Raw genomic sequence first — 20,054 nt, 5'->3', positions numbered from 1 at the left:
CGGCCTAGGATGCCTGCTGCCCCGCCACCCGGAACCAGTGGCTGCTGCAGCGCCGAGCACTCAAGAGAACCGAGCAGCGCCCTGAGCCAGCGCCCTGAGCTGTAAAAACTGTACCGGTAATAAAAAAAATAAGACATCCCACCGAAAGTAAGCCACCCTGTGTTTTTTTGAGGAAAAAAAGTTATAAGACGGTGTCTTAAAAAAGGGGAAAGACGGTACTTCCCAGTCAACTTCCCGTCAACAAATGACGGGGAGCGTTCCTCAGCAGATGTTTGAGAGGACTGATAAACCTTGCAACGTCAGCAGCAGCGTCTTATGAAAGCGGCTGAGGTCTGGAAACCAAACAGCTGTTTTTCCTTGACAACTGTGCATTCAACGAAAACCCCCACACTAAGCCCCTCCCAACAAACTATCTACCAAAATGCAGCCAGCCCAGCTATGGCATGGACTGCTTAAGATAGCAGACCAGCAAAGCCCCCCCCCCCACCTTGCGTCCAGCTGGTTTTTCCGGCGAACGCTCGCGCTCTCTGCTCCCGGCCAGCAGATCAGGCCAGCACTCCCCAACCTGGTGCCCTCCAGAGGCAGATGGGAGTTGCAGTCCAAAACATCTGGAGGGCACCAGACTGTTTTAGACACCGATTTAAACTACAATAAAAAAACAACAACAGAGGATAGATTTCCATTCTGTCCTGCTTTTATATACCTGCTATACCTCTCCTAAAAGGTAAAGGGACCCCTGACCATTAGGTCCAGTTGTGACCGACTCTGGGGTTGCGCGCTCATCTCGCATTATTGGCCGAGGGAGCCGGCGTACAGCTTCCAGGTCATGTGGCCAGCCTGACAAAGCCGGTTCTGGCAAACCAGAGCAGCACACGGAAACGCCGTTTACCTTCCCGCTGTAGCGGTTCCTATTTATCTACTTGCATTTTTACGTGCTTTCGAACTGCTAGGTTAGCAGGAGCTGGGACCAAGCAACGGGAGCTCACCCCGTCGCAGGGATTCGAACCGCCGACCTTCTGATCAGCAAGCCCTAGGCTCTGTGGTTTAACCCACAGCGCCACCTGGGTCCCTTTTATACCTCTCCTATAGGACATTAAAATCTGCCTTGCACCAAGTCTAACCCATTAGGAATACTGTTTAAATTTCTGGTCGCCTCACCTCGAAAAGGATACTGTAGAGTTGGAAAAGGTTCAGGAATCATAGAATTGTAGAACTGGATGGGATCCCTAAGAGTCATGTAGTCCAACCCCCTGCAGTGCAGGAATCCTGCCCGCAGCCATCCTTCAGTGGGCTTGAACTACCAACCTTCTGGTTCATAGCCTCTTGCACTGATCGATTGCTCTACAGCCGTGGGGTTAAAGGGGAAGCAAAATGATCAAAGGGATAGAACAACATTTGGTGATTTTTAGTTTAGAGGAAAGGAGAGCAACAGGATAGAAGTGTGTAAAATGAGGCATGGCACAGAGAAAGAGGATAGAGGAAAATTTTCCTCCGTTTCTCATAACATCCAATGAACTCGTGGACATCCATTGAAGCAGACTCTTCAGGGCAGATCATCACACAGTGCATCGTTAAACTGCAGAACTCCCTCCCACAAGGTGGCAGCAATGGCTAGCAACTTGGATGGATTTAATGGGCACATTCACGGAGGAGACTGCTATTGATGGCTGAGCAATGCTTCTCCCAGTTGCTGCAAACCACAGGAGGGGGAGAGTTGCTCTTGTGTTCGAATCCTGCTTGAGAGTATCCCACAGGCGTCTGGCTGGCCACTGTGAGAACAGGATGCTGGACTAGATGGGCCATTGGCCGGATCCAGCAGGCTCCATCTAGCTCAGTATTGTCTCCTCTTGATTTGCAGCAACAGACTCTGGTGTTTTAGGCAATCCTATCCCTACCTGGAGATGCCATTGGGGGTTGAATGTGGGGCGTTTCTGCATGTAAAGCAGATGGCTCTCCCACCGAAAGATGCCTTTACCCTTCTGCACTGTGTGTCAAGGAGTGCCAAGCAAGGGCTGCAATATAGTATCAGGCAAGTCGAGCACCAAATGCCGTCAATCTTCACGGTGAATTTTGTCACCAGGATTCAGGTTTTCAGAAAATCTGGAATTTTTAAAAGCAAGGAACGAGACAGCCGAGTGTCAAACTGGGAAGCACATGGAGATGAATGCAGTTGAGACAGCGAGAGGCAGATCCTGCACTTTGTGTAAGGAGAAGGAAATTAAAAATCAGCACCCTGGAAATTCAAAACAGGATTCTGCAACCCAGTTACACACACAATTTTTTTTTTTTGCGTATTTGTTAGAGGTCTTGCTTATGTTTGTTATTAGCAGGCTTCCTTGTGAGCTTTGAAAAAGAGGTTCGATAGCCACCCCTCAGGGATTCTTTAGCTGTTATTCCTGCATTGCCGGGAGATGGACTAGATGACCCTTGGTGATCCCTTCCAACCGTCCAATTCTATGATCGGCAAGACTAAATTCCCAACTTCCTGTTGAAGCCAGTCAGGCCTCTGTAACGCAGGTGAGCAACTAAGAACACTCCTCCGAATGATCTCAGTGATCAGGCTCAGGTAGAAGAGCTCAGGTATCCTGGATCCAAGTTGCTCAGGGCTTTGGGGATATCAGGTGTAGGCGACACGGCTGCCAATGCACAATCAGGAGCCTGGTGACTCTGTGTTGACAAGAGAAACCAGGCTTTGGTGGCAGAACCAAAGCCTTCTGGGTCAGCTGTTTGAGGGAGATAAAAATCTGGCCCATGGAGCCAAGCAGATCTTCAAAAATGCATCCCACTCAAAGTCAATTCTTTGGCCGTCCAGATTGTGCAATTTAGGCTGATTTGATAAGGAACAAAAAAAAGCTATTTGGTACAGAACGCTTGTGGCTCCTGGCAGTCTCACATGGAAATGGAAATCTAAGCGAAGATATGATAATAAAAAAGACAGCAAAATGTTTTATTAATGTCAAGTTCTCCAGACCTCAGCCTGGATACAAATCTCAACACGAGTGCCACATCTACGTTGCAAACTTAAACTGGTTTTAAAGTCGTTTAAATAGCATGGCTCCCCCCCCCCCGCCCCAAAACCCAAAAGATTGGCAGGGAGCTGTAGTTTTTGTGCAGGGGCTGAGAGTGGTTTGTCAGATAGCCCTAGGCCCCTTGCAGAACTACAGTTCCCAGGATCCCTTGCAGCAGGAGGGCAGCGAGCCTCAACCGCAAAACCAATTTAATTCTGTAGCTGAGAGACGTACCCAAATCTGCCACATGCGAAGTGGGCCATGTCACCCACCTTTTCTCACAGGTGGAGCCAGTTCAATTCAAACCAGGGGCGCATCAGGGAAACTCAGCTCCACCTGAGATGGAGAATCACCCTAGGCAGTTGGGAACCAGTGCAAAGGATTCAGGAAACCATCATATAAACCCTTAGAAGGCATAGAAAAAGATGGCTCCCCGTGGCTGCTATTGACGCGTCTTCTTCCCATTGTTAACTGGTTGCTGCCCTTGAGGATTACTCCAGTGCAAATAATAGTCTTCTTCCATTAACAACAAAAAGAGAGAGAGAGAGAGAGAGAGAGAGAGAGAATTTCATCCACTATGCTTAGCAGGTTCCTTTCCACGATGCTGTCAAAGGCTAGAGGTTCTCAGGAGGAACAGGGAGCTTCCCATTGCCGGAAAATCCGGAACACCTTGCGGGATTTCACAGAGAGGTTCTGTAACAAGAGGGAGAGAGAAACTTAAGCATTCACATGAATGCAGGCAAAAACGTGTAATAATAATAATAATTTATTATTTATACCCCGCCCATCTGGCCGGGTCTCCCCAGCCACTCTGGGCGGCTTCCAACAGAAGAATAAAACACAGTAATCTATTAAACATTAAAAGCCTCCCTGAACAGGGCTGCCTTCAGATGTCTCCTAAAAGTCTGGTAGTTGTTTTCCTCTTTGACATCTGTTGGGAGGGCGTTCCACAGGGCAGGCGCCACCACCGAGAAGGCCCTCTGCCTAGTTCCCTGCAACTTGGCTTCTCGCAACGAGGGAACCGCCAGAATGCCCTCAGTGCTGGACCTCAGTGTCCGGGCAGAACGATGGAGGTGGAGACGCTCCTTCAGGTATACTGGACCGAGGCCATTTAGGGCTTTAAAGGTCAGCACCAACACTTTGAATTGTGCTCGGAAACCTCTGGAGGCAGCAGTGTGATGCTACAGCAAAAAAGGCCAATGCACTTTCAGGCTGCATTACTAGTAGTTTCCACAGGTGGGATTTGCCTGAACAAACCCTGTCAGCAAAAGCCCTGGGGCAATGAGGCTTTCCCCTACCCCCCAAATTAGATCTTTGGGGGGGGGTCAAGAGAACCCCCAGAATGGTGAGCAGGGGGTATTTGGGGGTTCGTTCCATCTCGCAAGCAGAAAATACAGCTTCCGGCAGTCCCAACCAGCACACCTGGGAGTTGTAGTCCAAGGCTCTTGTAGACAACTTTGAATGGGTTCAGAAGATAATAAAGATTGGCAGGGGCGTGGGGAAGAACTCAAAGGAGGGAAGGATGTAGAAACGGACTACATTTTGCCAGAAGACTGAGGTGTGTTGGGGACAGATGGACACATGGAACCACCTTCAAATCCCTGCAGAAAGAACGGGGCAAAGACTTTGCTCTCTGCTGCCTCACAGGGCAAAGGACCAGATCTCACAGTCTGAAGTTCCAGGAGGACAGATTCTGGGTGAACACCGAGAGAAACTCCTCAATGGTCAGAGCAGTTCCACAATAGAGCAGGTCCCCCGGGTTTCCCAGAGAGGTAGATACTGACCCCTCCTGGGGTTGATGGGGCTCTAAAGGTAAAGGTAAAGGGACCCCTGACCATTAGGTCCAGTCGTGACCGACTCTGGGGTTGCGCGCTCATCTCGCATTATTGGCCGAGGGAGCCAGCGTATAGCTTCCAGGTCATGTGGCCAGCATGACAAAGCCGCTTCTGGCAAACCAGAGCAGCACATGGAAACGCCGTTTACCTTCCCGCTGTAGCGGTTCCTATTTATCTACTTGCATTTTGACGTGCTTTCAAACTGCTAGGTGGGCAGGAGCTGGGACCGAGCAACGGGAGCTCACCCCGTCACAGGGATTTGAACCGCCGACCTTCTGATCAGCAAGCCCTAGGCTCAGTGGTTTAACCACAGTGCCACCTGGTCCCTACAGGGTCCCTACACCTGGGGCTCTACAGGGGTGGAAAAGATTACGAGGTGCAGTGCATAAATTTAATTTGGGATGATGGACCTCAGAAATCAAAGGCATGGGCATGAAGCTCACTGGGTGGCCTTGGGCCAGTAACCGCCTCTCAGCCTAACCCTACCTCACAGGGTTGTTGTGGGGATTAAATGAGGAGTGGGAGAACCCTTCATGCCACCTTGAGCTCCTTGACAGAAAAGACAGGATAGAAATGCCACAATTAAGAAATAATATAAATGTACAGAGTGCACTACCCAAGCACATGAGGAACGTCTCTATGTAAGAAGCTGTTTTCAGAGAACAACGGTATTCCTTTTTCTTCTTTTTTACATTTTATAATTCCTAGTAATGATGGATAAATGCTGACCATATATACCAGCTATTTCCCGATTTTATTTCATTTGCATTCCTATGCATTCTAGCTGGGGGGTCGACGACAACATTATAAGCTCATCCGGGATCAGGGAACTTCCCCAATATTTGGGGAACCCCAGCAAAGGAAGGGAAACACTCTGTCCCCTGCTGGATGCCATCAAGCAGAAAAGTGTGTGTGTGTGTGTGTGTGTGTGTGTGTGTGTGTGTGTGTGTGTGTGCGTGCCTGCCTGCCTTTTAGGGCTGCTTTGGATTCCTTGCATCAAGCCGACAAGACCCACCAGGGCCTTTTATGGGCTATTCAGACACATGTGCCTTACACTGGGAATGGGCACACCAGCTATTGCTAGCAAGGGCTGCTGGGAGTTGTAGTCCAACACCTCCGAAGGCCCCCAGGTTGGAGGAAGGGTGGGACATCCCACAGCCACACATGTACTTCGTAAGAAGAGCCTGCTGGATCCGGCTAATAATAATAATAATAATAATAATAATAATAATAATAATAATAATATATTATTTATACCCTGCCCATCTGACTGGATTTCCCCAGCCACCCTGGGCGGCTTCCAGCAGAATATTAAAATACAATGATTCATCCAGTATTAAAAGCTTCCCTAACAGTTTGACTGTTGGAGGCAGTGAGAGATTTTACTTTCTTGGGCTCCTTGATCACTGCAGATGGTGACAGCAGTCACGAGATTAAAAGACGCCTGCTTCTTGGGAGAAAAGCAATGACAAACCTAGACAGCATCTTAAAAAGCAGAGACATCACCTTGCCGACAAAGGTCCGTATAGTTAAAGCTATGGCTTTCCCAGTAGTGATGTATGGAAGTGAGAGCTGGACCATAAAGAAGGCTGATCGCCGAAGAATGGATGCTTTTGAATTATGGTGCTGGAGGAGACTCTTGAGAGTCCCATGGACTGCAAGAAGATCAAACCTATCCATTCTTAAGGAAATCAGCCCTGAGTGCTCACTGGAAGGACAGATCGTGAAGCTGAGGCTCCAATACTTGGGCCACCTCATGAGAAGAGAAGAATCCTTAGAAAAGACCCTGATGTTGGGAAAGATTGAGGGCACTAGGAGAAGGGGACGACGGAGGACGAGATGGTTGGACAGTGTTCTCGAAGCTACGAACATGAGTATGACCAAACTGCGGGAGGCAGTGCAAGACAGGAGTGCCTGGCATGCTCTGGCCCATGGGGTCACGAAGAGTCGGACATGACTAAACGACAACAAACAGGGCTGCGGCCCATCTAGTCCTGCATCCTGTTCTCACAGGGGCCAAGCAGGTGCCTATTGTCGGAAATCCCACAGAGCTCTCTCCCCTCCGGTGGCTTCCAGGAACTCCTTTTCAGAAGAACTGAATGGCCACACCACAATGGCTTGCAGCCATCGATAGCCCTATCTCCTTCCCTGTGTCCTGTGTTAGGGAGTTCCACAGGTTAACCATGCGCTGTGCAAAAAAGGGCTTTCCTCGTTCTGTACAGCGCCTAGCACGCCACGGGCACTGGGCGGCAGGTTCCCACCTCTGACTCCACATCCACAGGCCTGTCGGACTGCCTAGAAGCCAGGAGAGCCTTCAGGGTGACCTGCCAGCCGAGGTCTTCCTTCCCCTCCTGTTGGGTCCCTCCAGAGCTCACAGGATCCTTCATCACGTTGACCCACGGGCACCAGTCACGGTGCTGGGAAATGGGGTCAAAGAAGCTGCGGATAGATGAATCCTGAGAGAGAGAGAGAGAGAGAGAGAGAGAGAGAGAGAGAGAGAGGAGTGGGGAGTTTTATTTTATTTATTTATTTATTATTACGGTCGAGGACCAGCTCTTAGAAGTAAAATAAAATAAAAATAAAATAAAAATAAAACGGATCCCTTTGGAAAAAAACAGTTTCCGGGAGCATAACGTATAAAAGTCGCTTTGAACAAGATTTAAAAGAAAATGATTAATTATATAACAGTGCTAAAAGTTTAACCCTTAAAATAGTGGCTGCAGAAAGCTGGGCCTAGCTCGCTCGGGGTGCCATTGAGGGGAAAAATCAGACGGGCTGGGAAGAAAGTCTGTGTCTGCATATTTGGGCACAGAATCTGGCGACCGCCCTGGTTGTTTTCAGGTCTTTGCCCAGCAAGAGCAGGTTGTATAATTGCTTTTCCGGGAGGCTTGCTAAGCCCACCAGTATGGGATCCAGGATCTCCCTTCGAGCTTCTTCATATAGGGGGCATCCGAAGAACAAATGCTCAGGGCTTCCTATTTCCCCTAATGGGCATACGCAGAGTCTTTGGGCGTATGGGATTTTTTTGTAAAGCCCCTCCAGCACAGGCGTGAGCAATGCTGCGCTTCTGGCAAATGTAAAAGCCCTTCTTGTGTTTTTTGACAAGAGATAGGAGAGGTAAGGTGCCGGGGCGGCTATGTATCTCTCGAATTCTCCAGTTCTGTATTCAGGGCATTTTGAGCAGGAGTCGGGAGTTTAAATGGGAAGGGGACAAGAGAAAGCAGGTGTTCAAAGCCATGGCGGAGAAGAAAAACCCCCATACAACTTTCTGCCCGCTTTAGTTTTCGATATCCCGGCAAGAAGCAAAGCCTCTCAAGGTCCAATGCCTTCCAGCCACCTTCTCGGAGGAATTTTGCCAGTCTTACGCACTACATAAATGTGGTGCAGTGGTTAGTGCATCGGACTAGGACACAGGAGACCAGGGTCCAGATCCTTGCTCAGCTTTGAAATGCCCTGGGTGACCTTGGGGGTCAGCCACCGCCTCTCAGCCTAACCTGCCTCACAGGGTTGTTGTGGGGACTAAATGAGGAGGGGGCGAGAACCATTCACGTCACCTCGAGCTCCTTGGAGAAGAAGGCGGGATAGAAATGCAAGGAAGAAAATAAACGAATAAGCAGTAAAACTCATAAATGTGCACTGTGTACCCTGGTATAAGACATAGGAACTCAGGCAGCCTGCTGTATACCGAGTCAGACCAACTAGTCCTTTTAGCTCAGTAGTGTCAACACTGAATGGCAGCAGCTCTCCAGGGTTTCAGAGAGGGAGTCTCTCCCAGCCTTAGCTGAGAAGCCATCGGGGATTGGACCTGGGACCTTCTGCATGCAAAGCAGGTGTTCTGCGTCTGAGCTACATAGGGCCTTCCTGCAAAGACACAGGCTTTTGGTGCTTAATTAAATAACGCGGCATGGATTCTGGTCTGCTTTGGTGTCCACCTTTTAGTGGGCAAGATTCATCCTTTTCATTTTTGCTGACAGATGAACATTTTTTTTTAAAAAAATCCTTATGTGTTCTTGTGCATTACGGATTTTAAATGCTGGGTAAGTTGCTCTGCGTTTCAGTGTTTTGCAAGCAGCGTTGAGGCATTTTGTAAAACGATGGACAAATCTTCTTAACAATAATAAAAATCAATGGCGGACTTTCTGCCCTGGAACCCAGGTCCTAGAAGTCAGGTTAGCTGCGATTCCTGCATTGCAGGGCGTTGGACTAGATGACCCTTGGGGGTACCTTCCAATTCTAAAATTCTAGGTTATGGGTGGGCAAACTAAGGCCCGGGGGCCGGATCCGGCCCAATCGCCTTCTAAATCCAGCCCATGGACAGTCCGGTAATTTGCGTGTTTTTACATGAGCAGAATGTGTGCTTTTATTTAAAATGCATCTCTGGGTCATTTGTGGGGCATAGGAATTCATTCATTTTTTCATTTTTTCCAAAATATAATCCGGCCCCCAACAAGGTCTGAGGGACAAAAGGTCTGCTGAAAACGTTTGCTGATCCCTGTTCTAGTTTATGTTTTCCCCTTCCTGAAATCTTCTGTCTCTTGAAGGGTTGGCTTATTCTTCTTCCTCCTTCTCCATTCCCCCTGCCAAGCACTCACCGAGCTGCTGGTGGAGCACAGTCGCGCCCGCTTGGTCCTCCGGTGAGGGCTGCAGGACACCTCCAGGCTGCCATCGCTTTGCCCCATGCTGCGGGTGACGGGACGGCTGCGGGTGGTGGGGCTCGCTGCTTCCGCCTCGGCTCGTTCGCTGGAGCTAGAGCTGTCCCAGCTGCGCATGCGGCTGATCACGGGGGACGGGCTCTTCTCGTGCTGCGCAAGGGAAGGAGGGCAAGGGGAGGAGGCATTAGCTGGGTGTGCCGTCCCCCTGCATTAAAGCAAGGAGTGGGACTCAGAAGGGGTCCCAGAGGGGCAGGAACTATTCTCCCTTCATCCCACTCCTACACAGAGGCAGTGAGTGACAGAGAGAGATGAAGACAGAGGCAATGAAGACAGAGGCAATGAAGACAGAGATAACAGACGAAGACAAAGTTAAAAAAAGACACAGGGTCAGCAGATTTGCAGTAAGGGAAATGAAAAGATGAGAGCAGCAGAAATAAGCCCATACTGGCAGAATATGCCCATCTTGCCTAATTTATAAAGATCCTTTATGGGTTACTTCAGCATGCAGCATTCTTTTGTTAAAGGTAGCGGACTCTTCTTCACTGGAGGTTTTTAAACAGAGGCCAGGTGGCCATGTGTTAGGAATATTTCAGCTGTGTTTCCTGCGTGGCAGCGGGTTCAACTGGACAACCCTTGTACAGCGATACCTTGGTTTCCATACGTTTCGGATTACAAACACGGAAGTGCATGTCCTGGTTTGCAACCTGTTTTGGGATTACAACCCTTTTTTTTTTTTGGAGGCCCCATTAGCGAAAGCGCGCCTTGGGTTACAATCTGTCTTGGTTTACAAACGGACCTCTGGAACGGATTATGGTTGCAAACCAAGGTACCACTGTAGTCCCTTCCAACTCTACGACAGGGTAAACACACCCTTACGCTCTCAAAGTCTCAGGAGGCGATCCAGAAAATCTAAACAGAGTCCAAGAATGCAAATAAAGATTTTTTGCTGGTAGTACAAATGCAAGTAGGGCAGGGATTCTAAAGAGGACCCAGGTGGCGCTGTGGTTAAACCACTGAGCCTAGGGCTTGCTGATCAGAAGGTCGGCGGTTCGAATCCCTGTGACGGGGTGAGCTCCCGTTGCTTGGTCCCAGCTCCTGCCAACCTAGCAGTTCGAAAGCACGTCAAAATGCAAGTAGATTTGCAAGTAGGAACCGCTACAGCGGGAAGGTAAATGGCGTTTCCGTGTGCTGCTCTGGTTTGCCAGAAGCGGCTTTGTCATGCTGGCCACATGACCTGGAAGCTGTACGCCGGCTCCCTCGGCCAATAATGCGAGATGAGCGCGCAACCCCAGAGTCGGTCACGACTGGACCTAACGGTCAGGGGTCCCTTTACCTTTACCTTACAAATGCAAGTAAGGCAGGGATTCTAAAGAGGAGCCGCTGCCCCAATGTGAAAGGGAGCCCCTTCCAGCTTAGACCTGTAACTTGGCCCCCACAAGACTGACCTGCTCAGAGCCCAGAGGGAAGCTCGTGTCCTGGCTACGCGTCATCATCCGGCGTGGGGACGTGGGCACCGCGGGGACTCTGTCCGTGCGCCCGTCCAAAAAAGGGAGAGGAGTGCTGGTGAGGCTGGGGGGAGGCTCCATCTCAGAGATGGCCGACTCAATCTGGTGGAATCCCCACAGGCCCACCTTCCTCATGCAGCGGCAGCAGGTGATCAAGGGGAGATGGATGGATCCAGAGGAAGGGCTGAGGGGAGACACAAAAATTAATACAAAAAAATTAAAATCAGGGGAATAAAGGAAATGTGATCCATACCAACACATCAACTTAGCCCTATCTGCAAAGCCCTGGGGTTTCCAAGTCCCTCTAGGCTCACCTTTCCCAAGCTAGTGCCCTCCAGATGTTTGGGAGCCCAGCAACATCCAGAGAGCCACAGGTTCTCCGTCCCTGGGGCAGATGCTGATGACAAGGGCAGCTGCGGTACAACTTGCCTAGTACAGAAGGAGCAGGGGACACGCGAGTGGAACGTGGGAATGTCTGAATGTGCCTGATAGCTTTCGACTGGGTATGTTTAGCCTGCGGAAGAGAAGACTCAAGAGATGGTATGAGAGTCATCTTCATATATCTGAAGGGTTGTCACGTGGAGGGTGGAGGAAGCTTGTTTTCTGCTGGATTCAAATGGCAAGAAAATGAATCCCGACTAACCACCAGGGAGAACCTTCTGGTGGTAAGAGCTGTTGGACAGTGGAAGGTCACTGGAAGGTGCTGGGCTCCCCTTCATTGGAGGTTTTTAAACAGAAAAGCAATGACAAACCTAGACAGCATCTTAAAAAGCAGAGACATCACCTTGCCTACAAAGGTCCGTATAGTTAAAGCTATGGTTTTCCCAGTAGTGATGTATGGAAGTGAGAGCTGGACCATAAAGAAGGCTGATCGCCGAAGAATGGATGCTTTTGAATTATGGTGCTGGAGGAGACTCTTGAGAGTCCCATGGACTGCAAGAAGATCAAACCTATCCATTCTGAAGGAAATCAGCCCTGAGTGCTCACTGGAAGGACAGATTGTGAAGCTGAGGCTCCAATACTTTGGCCACCTCATGAGAAGAGAAGATTCCCTGGAAAAGACCCTGATGTTGGAGAAGGAGAAGGGGATGGCAGAGGACAAGATGGTTGGACAGCGTTCTTGAAGCTACGAACATGAGTTTGACCAAACTGCGGGAGGCAGTGGAAGACAGGAGTGCCTGGCGTGCTATTGTCCATGGGGTCACGAAGAGTCGGACACGACTAAACAACAACAAACAGAGGTTAGGCATTTATTTAGCTGTGCTTCCTGCACTGCGGGCGGTCGGGTTAGTTGATTCTCTCGGTCCCCTTCCAATTCTACAATTCCATGATTCCGGTTGCCTACATACCTACTAGTCCATCCACAGAGGGCCAAGATGCAGGCTGGGACGTGGACCTGAAGGTCCGAGGCACGTTTGACTGGCGTCTTCTCACTGTCTGTTTTGCAGTCGGCTTCCTCCTCGATCAGCTGCAGGACGTGGCTGATCTTCTCTTCTGTCAAGCCCTGGGAAGCCAAGCGAACCATGTCAACTCACTCCCTACAGGCAGCTAGCTGCCTTTCTTCTCCGTTTGGTTACCTAGAAAACTTGGGATTCTGTACCTGAAAAGCTCCCATTCTTCCCAAAGTGAACTGGGGAAGCAGAGATCTCTCCAGTTTCATGCTGGAGCTCCAGAAAGGAAGAAAGAGAAAATGCCAACAGGCATTCATGGGAAAGAGGTTGCGTCAGGAGAGCCTTCACTCTCCTTTAACCCCCAAGGGCACCCTCTCTCCCTCCAGGTGGAAAATACAAGGATGGGCGAACAAAGAGTCTAACCTGGTAGAAGGCAGCTTTCAGTGTTCCATAAGATTTTGAGACCTTGGGTGGCATCCGACAAACACCCAAGTGCAAGTTTTTCCCATTCACACATGGAACTCCCCTGCAACCTGCACTCTTCCCAAATCTGCTACAGAGGGTTAGACGACACCCCAGATTTAGTAGGTGTGCAAGCTTCATTGCATAGGTGGAAATCCTTGCACTAATGGAACGTGTTCCTTGGCGCTACTGTACGTTGGATATAACCCCTTTAGCCTAGGGATGGGGAAGCTGCTGCCCTCCAGTTCCGCATCTCTCTGCTTTAAAGCAAGTGAAGGGAAACAGAAGCCATGAAGGTTTCGTTGCAAGCAATCGCAATAGGATGCAGAAAGCAACAGCAACAAATCAATGTGGGGATCTCTGATAACCTAAGCTCACCCTCCACCACTTTGGGAGGGACGAGGGATCGAGAACTTGGGTTCCCTCCATCAGGACTCGCTCCCAGAGCCCTACTTGGCCCCAGCTGACTTGGCAAAGAGTCCCAGGAAACCCCATTTGCCTTTCCCAACCTGCTGTCTCCCAAATGTTGCAGACCAACTCCCAGCAGCCCCATACTGTACTGCACCACCAATGAACGTGTGCCTGCAGGGCAGTGGCGGACCTTGGCGCCTCAAATTTCAGTGGCGCCCTGCGCGATGGCAAAATCTGGTGCCCCCTCACCAAACGAGTTACGCTCCCCTATATCCGCCTTTGATCAGGGCACATGGCGCTTCCCCAGAAGGCAATTTTTTTACATGTAGAAGGAAGAGGTGCTGGGGCTCAAGCCAAACCACAAGTCCTCTTTCTGCCTTGCCTCTAATCCAAACACCATGGCTTGTTTAGCTACTCGGTGGAAAGGGGAAAGGCCCCTTCAGATCCTCAGTGAGATTTTAATATTGCTAATCATGCTTCCTGGAATGAACTCAGACATTCAAGGCATGGCTACGTCTTGGCTCCTTTTTGCAGGTTGCAAGTTCGAATTTTGTTAAATCACCTCCAGCTGGTGAGTTACAGGTCAAGTGTCCCTCATTTAGAAATTCAGATTGATGCTCAAGTCCTTTACCCCACGGAATCTCCCCTCCGCTTGGCTCACCTGGGTCACAGGTGGCTTGAGAACTCTTACCATACTTTTGAGATCTTCTGGTTTCAGAGTGGGCAGCTGAAGGTCTAACTGGCAGAGGCTCTGAAAGCGCTCCAGGAAGTCACTGAAAAGGGCAAGGGGCTCGTCGACCAGCAAGACAGAAAAGCGATCTAATCAAAAGGCAGAACGAAATAGCAGTCTAAGAACAGTTGGCCAACAAACAGTGGGGCAGGCAGAGCAGTCAACAAAAATGCTTGCCAGTGGCCACTCATTTAATCAAGTTTCAGATCAGATGCCGCCCTTCTCCTCTCATGACCTCTTCCAGCATGCTCGAGAGGCATGGGGAAATCTTCTTTGGCCATTTCCCCTTGGCTCCCTTTCAAGCTTTCAGTCATGCCGCGCATACTTTCTCTTAAATCTAGAATTTTCACAAGAGTGCCAGGTCCTGCAGGGAACACAATAATGTGTCCCAGTCACCCCTACAAAATTAGCAAATGCCCTCAACTTGTGCAAGCAGAGGCATAGGTTCAAATCCCACCCTCCCACACCCCCACCATGCTGGGCAGCAACACAAACTTCTAACTTTGGGAGCAATTATCCATAGCCTAGTGACAGCGCTCCTGATCTGCACACAGAAGGGCTGAAGTTCAGTCCCGGGCCTCTCCTATTTAAACATCTCAGGTAGCTGGGCTGGGAATAACCTCTTTGCTTTTAGATCTTTCTTTGCTCATTGAAAGTGGATGGTACGTCCCACTCCTCCAGTGAAGTACTGATTATTCCCTGGACCCACCTGGTTATTCCAGTCATACAAAAACAGAGGTTTCTACACACACACACACACACACACACACACACACACACACACTTTCCAATCAGACAAAAACACTTGAGGAAGGGGTGGAACAAGGACAGGGGAGAGGTGAGGCCTGGGGAGAAATCCCAAGGGCAAAATAGAGAGGTATGGAGGGTCACATTCAGCCATGAGGCCTGAGGTCCCCCACTCCCAAATTTATGCATGACTTTACACAGCCAGAAGAAATCACAAAGCGACTGACAAGGGCAATTGACAGGCAGCGGCTATTTTGCGTGTGTCCCAATTGTCACGCAACTGCTGATGCACGGGCCCTTTTGGACCCGGAAGAGGGCAGAACGGGTGGGCTTATGTGTGCCCCGCCGATGTGCATGGGGCCCAGGAACGGAACCCCAGCACAAAACGGTGTACAATAAAAGATCCTTTAAAACATCGCACGCACACACACACATGTACACACCAAAGTGTTCATCCACAGAGATTACCCCAAAAAATAAAATAACCAAACTACCAGCTTAAGACAGAACACCAAAAAGCATTCCCCCAAATGCAGACCATTATTGATGGTCCAAATGCCTGGGAGAATAAACACGTTTTCGCCTGTTAGCATCTCGCTCCTTTTTCCCACCATCAGCAGAGCTTCTCACTGCCTACCTGGGCAGGGGCTGTCAGGCCAGAAGCAGAACTTCTCGTGAGCCGCTGACAAAGCCTTCCTCAGCTCCACGCACCTCTCTTTGTCTGGAAGGCAAACATACCTCCTGAATGCCAGGCCTCCCGAGGAAAGGAGCCACCTTGAAAAATCCCTTCAAACCAGTTAAGTGACAAAGTAACCATGCCCATTCAATAGATGTCCCGAGCCTGGCACCTCCCCAACTGTTTCAGATTACAGCTCACATCAGGCTCCTTGTTTTGTTCAAATGCTCTTTATGCTGATAACCTGCTCTGACATGCGACTGTCTCCGAGGGGCTGACCAAGGCCACACTCACTCAGTGCCATCATTGCAAGGTGGTGGCTAAGAGACTGAGCTGTGAACTCGGAAGTCCCCCAATTCAAATCTTGCCCACATCATGAACTCACTAGGGACTCGCTATTACCTAGCTGAAGCCGTTCCAACAGGGTAGAGCAGAATGAGAGGTGCAGGGTTAAAAATAATGCTATAAATCACAGGCTGAGAACCTTTGGACTTCCAGATGTTGTTGCACAGTCATCTCTGATCATTGACCATGCTGTTTAAGACGGATGGGTGTTCTTTAAAATAAGAAGAGCACGCTGGATCAGGTCGATGGCACATCTAATCCAGCATCCTGTTCTCAGAGCAGCCAACCAGATGCTGTTAGGACTCTCCATGCAGTTTCCAGCAACTGGAATTCAGAAGCACTCGTGTCCCTCATCATGGAAGCAATGTGTGCCCCGCCCCCGCAATTCGTTTCCTAATGATCTCTCTAGCATTGAATTTGCCTTTTTTCCACAGCTGTCCACATTCCACACTTTTCCCAAGAATATCACAGAATTGTGCTAATTATTACATAGGGTTGCATTTGGATTTTTAACAGACAGGGCCCTGTCAGGATTGGAGGCTCCACAGAACTTACACTTGCTGAAGTCGAAGGCCAGCTGTAGACTGGCACAGAGGTAGGCCTGGCAGCTGGCACACTTCAACATATCACACTCGATGTTGGTCCATCCATACTTGGCACAAATCAGAGGAGACAGCTCATGGGGTTTGCCTGCCCACTTGAGGGAGTGCTTGCGTTAAGGAGCTCAACTTCTTATGCTTAGGATAAAGGTTTCATCTTCCAAGGGCCTACCATGGAATTTAAAACTTTGTCCAGCTTTCTCAGCTGTCTAAAGCACCTCCAGGCCCCGATTGTCTGCAAGTCAGAAGAACCAATCTACATCAGCTATTTTTTTTCAGGTGGGACCCATCCTAGTTCCATCTATGAATATGAAATGCCAGCACTTCTCCATTAGAAGTATGTTTTCCAGCCCTGGCTCTGCCTTTCTGAGCCCAATTCTCACCCTACTGCTGAATGGTCTTCTCTCTTCACTCACCTAACCCACAGAACATGCCCAATTTTGACTTCTTATGAATCCCCACTATTTGGCAGTTTCCAAATTACAAAATGGGGAAATTCCCAGTGGCTGATATTGGACTACTGGGGAGTTGCTCGATATACAGTACAGGTGAAACTTGGGAAATTAGAATATTGTCGAAAAGTGCATTTATTTCAGTAATGCAACTTATTATTTTAATTTTTCTTTTAATTTTTACAAATGCTTTCTTTTGGAAATTCCACAGTAATAAAACAAATAGTTACAATAATACAAAAATAAACATCGCTATTACATTTCATTAATTACATTCCATTTATAATTGACCCGCCTAATGACAAATAATTACAATTACAACAAATAAAGGCTTGACATATCTTGCTTTGCATGTCATGCATCTATCTCATATATGGGTTTCACCTTTTAAGTTGCATTACTGAAATAAATGCACTTATCGACAATATTCTAATTTTCCGAGTTTCACCTGTAGTTGTCTCAGAAACAAGGGGGAAAGGATATGGTAAATGTTTCCACTCTGCTGAAGTAGGCTTCTTTACTGGTGGCCTCAAAAGGCAGCTCGTCGATCTGGGGAGATCCATTTGCTACTTCAGTGAAAACAGACGAATCCTTTCTGAAATGCAGGGAAGAGGTAATAAAGTAAGACAATTTTCTGTTCATAGTGGCAGCAAGAACCGATTTCACTCCTGTCTTTCATCAGCTCAAATATGTCTCCACCCAGACCAAAATAAAGTTTCTACAATTGAACAGTTGAAGACCAGCAATCTTGGCCCACTGAACAGTGGTACCTTGGTTTACAACCATAATCCGTTCCGGAGGTCCGTTTGTAAACCAAAACATGTAACCCAAGGCGCGCTTTCGTCAATGGGGCCTCCCAAAAAAATTTGTTCGTAATCCAAAAAAAGGTTGCAAACTGGGACACGCACTTCTAGGGTTGATGTAATCCAAAACGTATGCAAACCAAGGTACCACTGTCCCTCAATGACAGTGCAAAGCACAGGATCAGATGTGTTAAAACCACTCATTATTCACAGTCAGTACTCAAGAATATCTTTCCATTTCCATACAAACATACCAAATGGCACACGATTAATATGGTCATGCACAGGGTTTTTTTTAAATAATAAAAAAAAATTATTCCTATTTATTTCCTCACACTTATGACAATAGTGTATATTAGCATGAGCAGAAGTAGGAAGCAGTTGGGAACTGAGGTGAGGGTCCGGGTTCCAGTCCTAGCATCGTAGCAGTTTGTGACACTGCTTCTTACAGGCAGCTGCTGCTTTGGTGACAACTGGTGACAAGAAGCATCCACGGCAGCACACCTGGCCTAGAAGGAAATGCTACCCTCAGGCTGAAAAAGGTTCCCCACCCCTGATACAAACAAAAGCATATCATCCACATGTTAAGTCCACAGCTGTCCTGGGAGCAGAAAATAGGGGACACCTGCCCTACTTTGGGTGCACCCCCTAGGCTGGCAGCTGGAAACAGAATAATGCCCGGGATGTTCCTCTTTATCTTTTGGTTAAGCAGGGCAGTTCTTCCCACAGGACAGTTCACCTTTAGCCCCGCCTCATAGAATTGCTACAAGGATAAAAATGGGGAGGAAGAAGGAGAGAACCACGGAGGAAAGGAGGCAGGATTGAACAAATCCAGATTTCTATATCCTGTGCAATCCCAGACCCAAGCCCCTTCCTTCTCCTCAGGCCTAGGATCCTGCTTGCCCGTCGCCATCTGGCCTGCAGCAACACCGAGGGGAAGGCGAAAACCTCCGCGGATGCCGCGAAGGCCCTTTCTACGTGCGGATATGATGGTCGGTTTTAGGCGTCGGCTGCTACTCTCCCCTCCACACCTCCCCGCTCACCCTTCCGGGCTGCTTTCTTCCGGAGCGATCCCCTCATCTATCAGCTCCCGTATCTTCTGCGGCGTGATAGCCGGCGACTTCGTCTTGCCCCCCGAATCGTCATCCTCGTTCTCCGGGGCAGCAGCAGCAGCCGTAGCGCTGGGCGCCGCCATCTTGGTCCCTTGGTATAAACCTTCCGCCGCGCCTCCTCACCAAGGTGGCAAGGCAACATTGGGTCCGGGGAAATTCGGTTCCGCACCCATCGCTACCCACAAGGCTGATCTCTCTCTCTCTCTCTTTTTTTTATTTATGCGTTTCAGGTTTATACATTTCACTAATTTTACAATCATTTTAACATTTCAAAAATTCGACTTCCTTCCCCCTCTTTTCTGCGGTCCCTTAAATTTATTTTTAGTATCTTCTGCATATCCAAATTAACTCAACTTGCTCATTTATTCATTTACTTTAAATTGCGCTAAACGCAGTGAAGGGGGGGATATATACTCTTATAAAATTGCACGTTAGTACAATAATCCTGGTAATGTTTTTATCTGTTTACAATTATTCAATACAGTAAACCATTTCTATCCTTTCATAAAAAGTTTATCTTGATTTCTTATTCTTCCGGTAAGTTTCGTCATTTCTGCATATTCCATAAGTTTTTGTATCCATTCTTCCTTTGCTGGGACTTCTGCACAAGGTTGGTCTCGAAGGGAGTGGAATGGGCAAGCAAAGGACGGCAGCAATCGCCTTCTCCCCTGGTTAGCAGCTACCCTCCGCCGAGAAAGCACAGCAGGATAAAAAAAACGGGGTTTGATGGGACACAGGGAACTCCCATCAGCCCCAGCGCAGCCTGTCATTGAATCGTAGAGTTGGAAGGCACTCCCGAGGGTCATCTATCTCAACCCCCTTAAATGCAGGAATCTCAGCTAAAGCATCCATGACAGGTGGCCATCCAACCTCTGCTTAAAAACCTCCGAGGAAGAAGAGTCCACCACCTCCAGAGGGAGACCGTTCCACTTTCGGACAGCTCTTACTGTCAGAAAAGGCACCTTCCTGTGCTGCAAGGCAGTGTAGCGTAGTGGTTAGAGTGTGAAACTAAGCAGGGGACTCCCAGGTTCAAGTCGTCACTTGGCCATGAGTTTCATTGGCTGAGCTTGAGCGCAGACACTCTCTGTCCAGCCAGCCTAGCCTGTAACCTCACAGGGTTGTTGTGAGGACAAAACTCATGGGAACTGTAGTTTTCGCGCGAGCGCCCGGCGACCCCCCCTCGCGGAACTACAACTCCCAAGGTTCCTGGCGAAGAAGAACCGTCTTTTCCGCCTGTCCACCCGCTATTTCCTATTTCGATTGCTCCTGCCTTCCCCCCCTCTCTTCCCCGTTCTGTGCTGAAGGGCCTTAACCTTGCGAGCGATT

The 20,054-nt window shown here is 48.9% G+C and overlaps 1 protein-coding gene across 1 annotated transcript; it reads right to left on the bottom strand.

Annotated features, from left to right (window-relative positions):
* Window positions 1-2,933: 2,933 nt before the first annotated feature.
* On the bottom strand, window positions 2,934-19,466 carry ZC3HC1 (zinc finger C3HC-type containing 1). The gene is made up of 10 exons (XM_060279242.1): window positions 18,660-19,466; window positions 17,298-17,408; window positions 16,318-16,469; window positions 15,379-15,462; window positions 13,956-14,083; window positions 12,350-12,504; window positions 10,941-11,184; window positions 9,436-9,645; window positions 7,105-7,299; window positions 2,934-3,701 (listed from the first exon to the last, which is right to left on the bottom strand). The coding sequence occupies exons 1-10, from the start codon at window positions 18,809-18,811 to the stop codon at window positions 3,633-3,635; spliced, it is 1,500 nt and encodes a 499-aa protein (XP_060135225.1). The 5' UTR covers window positions 18,812-19,466; the 3' UTR covers window positions 2,934-3,632.
* Between the last annotated feature and the right edge of the window lie 588 nt (window positions 19,467-20,054).

Source organism: Zootoca vivipara, chromosome 10 (assembly GCF_963506605.1).
Source record: "Zootoca vivipara chromosome 10, rZooViv1.1, whole genome shotgun sequence".
NCBI lineage: Eukaryota > Metazoa > Chordata > Lepidosauria > Squamata > Lacertidae > Zootoca > Zootoca vivipara.
The sequence above is the reverse complement of the archived record's forward strand: the minus strand, read 5'-3'. Positions and strand labels throughout refer to the sequence as shown.

Bases quoted from the DNA above. Each gene is read 5' to 3' on its own strand.
- ZC3HC1 (XM_060279242.1), bottom strand. From the start codon at position 18,811: ATGGCGGCGCCCAGCGCTACGGCTGCTGCTGCTGCCCCGGAGAACGAG. The intron at 16,470-17,297 runs CATATCCTTTCC...TTAACGCAAGCA, and splicing joins AGCAGAGTGGAAACATTTAC to CTCCCTCAAGTGGGCAGGCA. The intron at 14,084-15,378 runs GTAGGCAGTGAG...CCTTTTGATTAG, and splicing joins GCCTGACAGCCCCTGCCCAG to ATCGCTTTTCTGTCTTGCTG.